Source organism: Bidens hawaiensis, unplaced genomic scaffold, assembly GCF_021521415.1.
Source record: "Bidens hawaiensis isolate Kalapana, Puna unplaced genomic scaffold, B.hawaiensis_p1.1 tig00007885_1, whole genome shotgun sequence".
NCBI lineage: Eukaryota > Viridiplantae > Streptophyta > Magnoliopsida > Asterales > Asteraceae > Bidens > Bidens hawaiensis.
In genome coordinates this window covers 837040-839123 of record NW_027491548.1, presented here as the reverse complement: position 1 = coordinate 839123, position 2084 = coordinate 837040, and the positions used below count along the sequence as shown (strand labels likewise).

The window sequence follows — 2084 nt, the reverse complement described above, 5'->3', positions numbered from 1 at the left end:
CTTATGCAAGTTCAAAATTGTATATTTAATATAGTTTACAAATTCAAAACACTATTTATCATCGTTTTTAGTGTCGTGTAACATATTAATCTATTTGATTTTCGTATATCTAAGTCCTAAAAATGGTTGACAAGTTTTAATATATCAAGACGGTGTATATTTAAATACTTAATATAGGTATCCATAATTTTTTATTTCTTTCAACTACAAGGAAAGAAATATATGATACACATTACTCAATCTGAATTCAATCTGAATGTTTTGTATATCAAGTCCTTTTTAAAATTGGTTACGTCTATTAAAATTGATCAAACACGTCAAAACATGGTAGCTATAGACGCAATGAGGACTAAGAAATTGACTTATGAAAAGTCAAAAGTCAGATTCAACATGGTACAAACCAAACATCACTGCTAACAAATTCAAATTTAAAAAAGGAAAAAAATACAAATCATAAATTATAATCAAGATATTTCTTTTGTTTGATCAACCACTACCAATAATAACCCTAATAAAACCATGGTTATGTCCATATGATCGATACTAACTTATGGTATTGTTATGTTAATTAGAACATGATGCTTTTCATTCCATCTACTAATTAGATGAGTTTAAGTCTAATCCAGCGGCCCTTGTTCTTTTACTCGCGCCAACAACCGGTCCAGATTTGTTTAGTTTCTCGCCCATTGCTTCAGAACTTAAGGGTAGAAAATGGTATAATGTTGTTCTTCCATTGCCTTCGGTTCCTTTGTTTTTTTTCACCGATATGCAGTCCACGTCATCCTGATTCAAAATAAATAGATTTAGCACATCAATCTGGGATATTTTTTACTATATATATTTAGCCCATTGCTTCAGAACTTAAGGGTAGAAAATGGTATAATTTGGAGCTTCAAATTGACTCAAAATTACAATAATTTTCGTGCTTTTGATAAAAAAAAATTATAATAATTCGTTAACAAAAATGACATGATTTCCATTATGATTATAAACTCGGCCAGGTCGTTCGACTGGAGAATTGCGAATACTCAGTCTATGCGAGGCGTGATTGAAGAGTACTCGGATATAATAAATTAAAAAGAAATTAACTTTGTAAAATTATATATATGTATGTCAAATATTATAAGTTTACTAATATTTATAACTTATAACAAGTTAATATCAATATAAATAAAAAAATACATGTTTAAATACTTAAGTATTTAAAAATACGTAGCAACAACATAAATTGTTAAAACAACCAAAATCCAACTTGACCGAGATGGACGGACTAGCCCCTAGTTAAACCAAATCCGAGTAATGTTGGCCGAGTTGAAGAGACTCGCCTACCGAGTGTACTCGACCCATTTTTACAACACCAACTTTCCGTCAACAAATAATATCACAATTAAAATTAAACTTTTTTTGTTAATAAAAACAAGTAATAATCGTTTCTAACCTCAGATCCCAAATCAGCAACTACATTCTCCCGTTTCCGTTTCACCAAACCACTATCTCCACCACCACCGCAGCTGGACGAACTGGCACTAGGCGCCGTGTAACTCAACGGCACCACCTGATTCTCATTCGCATCATCAACATCATTTCCTTCTTCTCTAACACAATTCTCACAAACAGACACCGCCGATGGCCCCAACTTCTCTCCGGCAGCCGTCCACGCCGTCAGAGACTGGCACAGGCGGCACAGGAGGCTCCTGGAGTGCCGTGCCACCAGGAAGTTAGCCGAATGGACCTTACTGTCGCACGTCCAGCATAAGCTCGCCTGGTCAGACTCGCAGTAGATCTTGGCCGAGGATTTGCAAAGCTCGCAAGACTTCATGTTTTGTTTGATACTTTAAACGCTAATTTGGAAATGAAAATCAAATAATGATATAATAATATGGAGGAGAAGGAAGAAGAAGAAGTGGTGAAAGTAGGCAACAAGATGATGGGATGTTATACCAACTGCAAAAGAGAACAATTAAGTTTCACATTTCCAAAGAGCCCTTGGTTCTACTTATATTTACGAATTGCCACTATGTTTTATAGGGCTATTCTCTTTACATGGTACTTTTTATAAATTTATTATACTCTATAGTATGTTG

General features: G+C 34.2%; 1 protein-coding gene across 1 annotated transcript; it reads right to left on the bottom strand.

The window, feature by feature from the left end:
* Positions 1-319: 319 nt before the first annotated feature.
* Positions 320-1859, bottom strand: LOC143636349 (uncharacterized). Its single transcript, XM_077103966.1, has 2 exons — positions 1439-1859; positions 320-783 (listed from the first exon to the last, which is right to left on the bottom strand). Exons 1-2 carry the CDS (start codon positions 1817-1819, stop codon positions 598-600), a joined length of 567 nt encoding a protein of 188 aa, XP_076960081.1. The 5' UTR covers positions 1820-1859; the 3' UTR covers positions 320-597.
* Between the last annotated feature and the right edge of the window lie 225 nt (positions 1860-2084).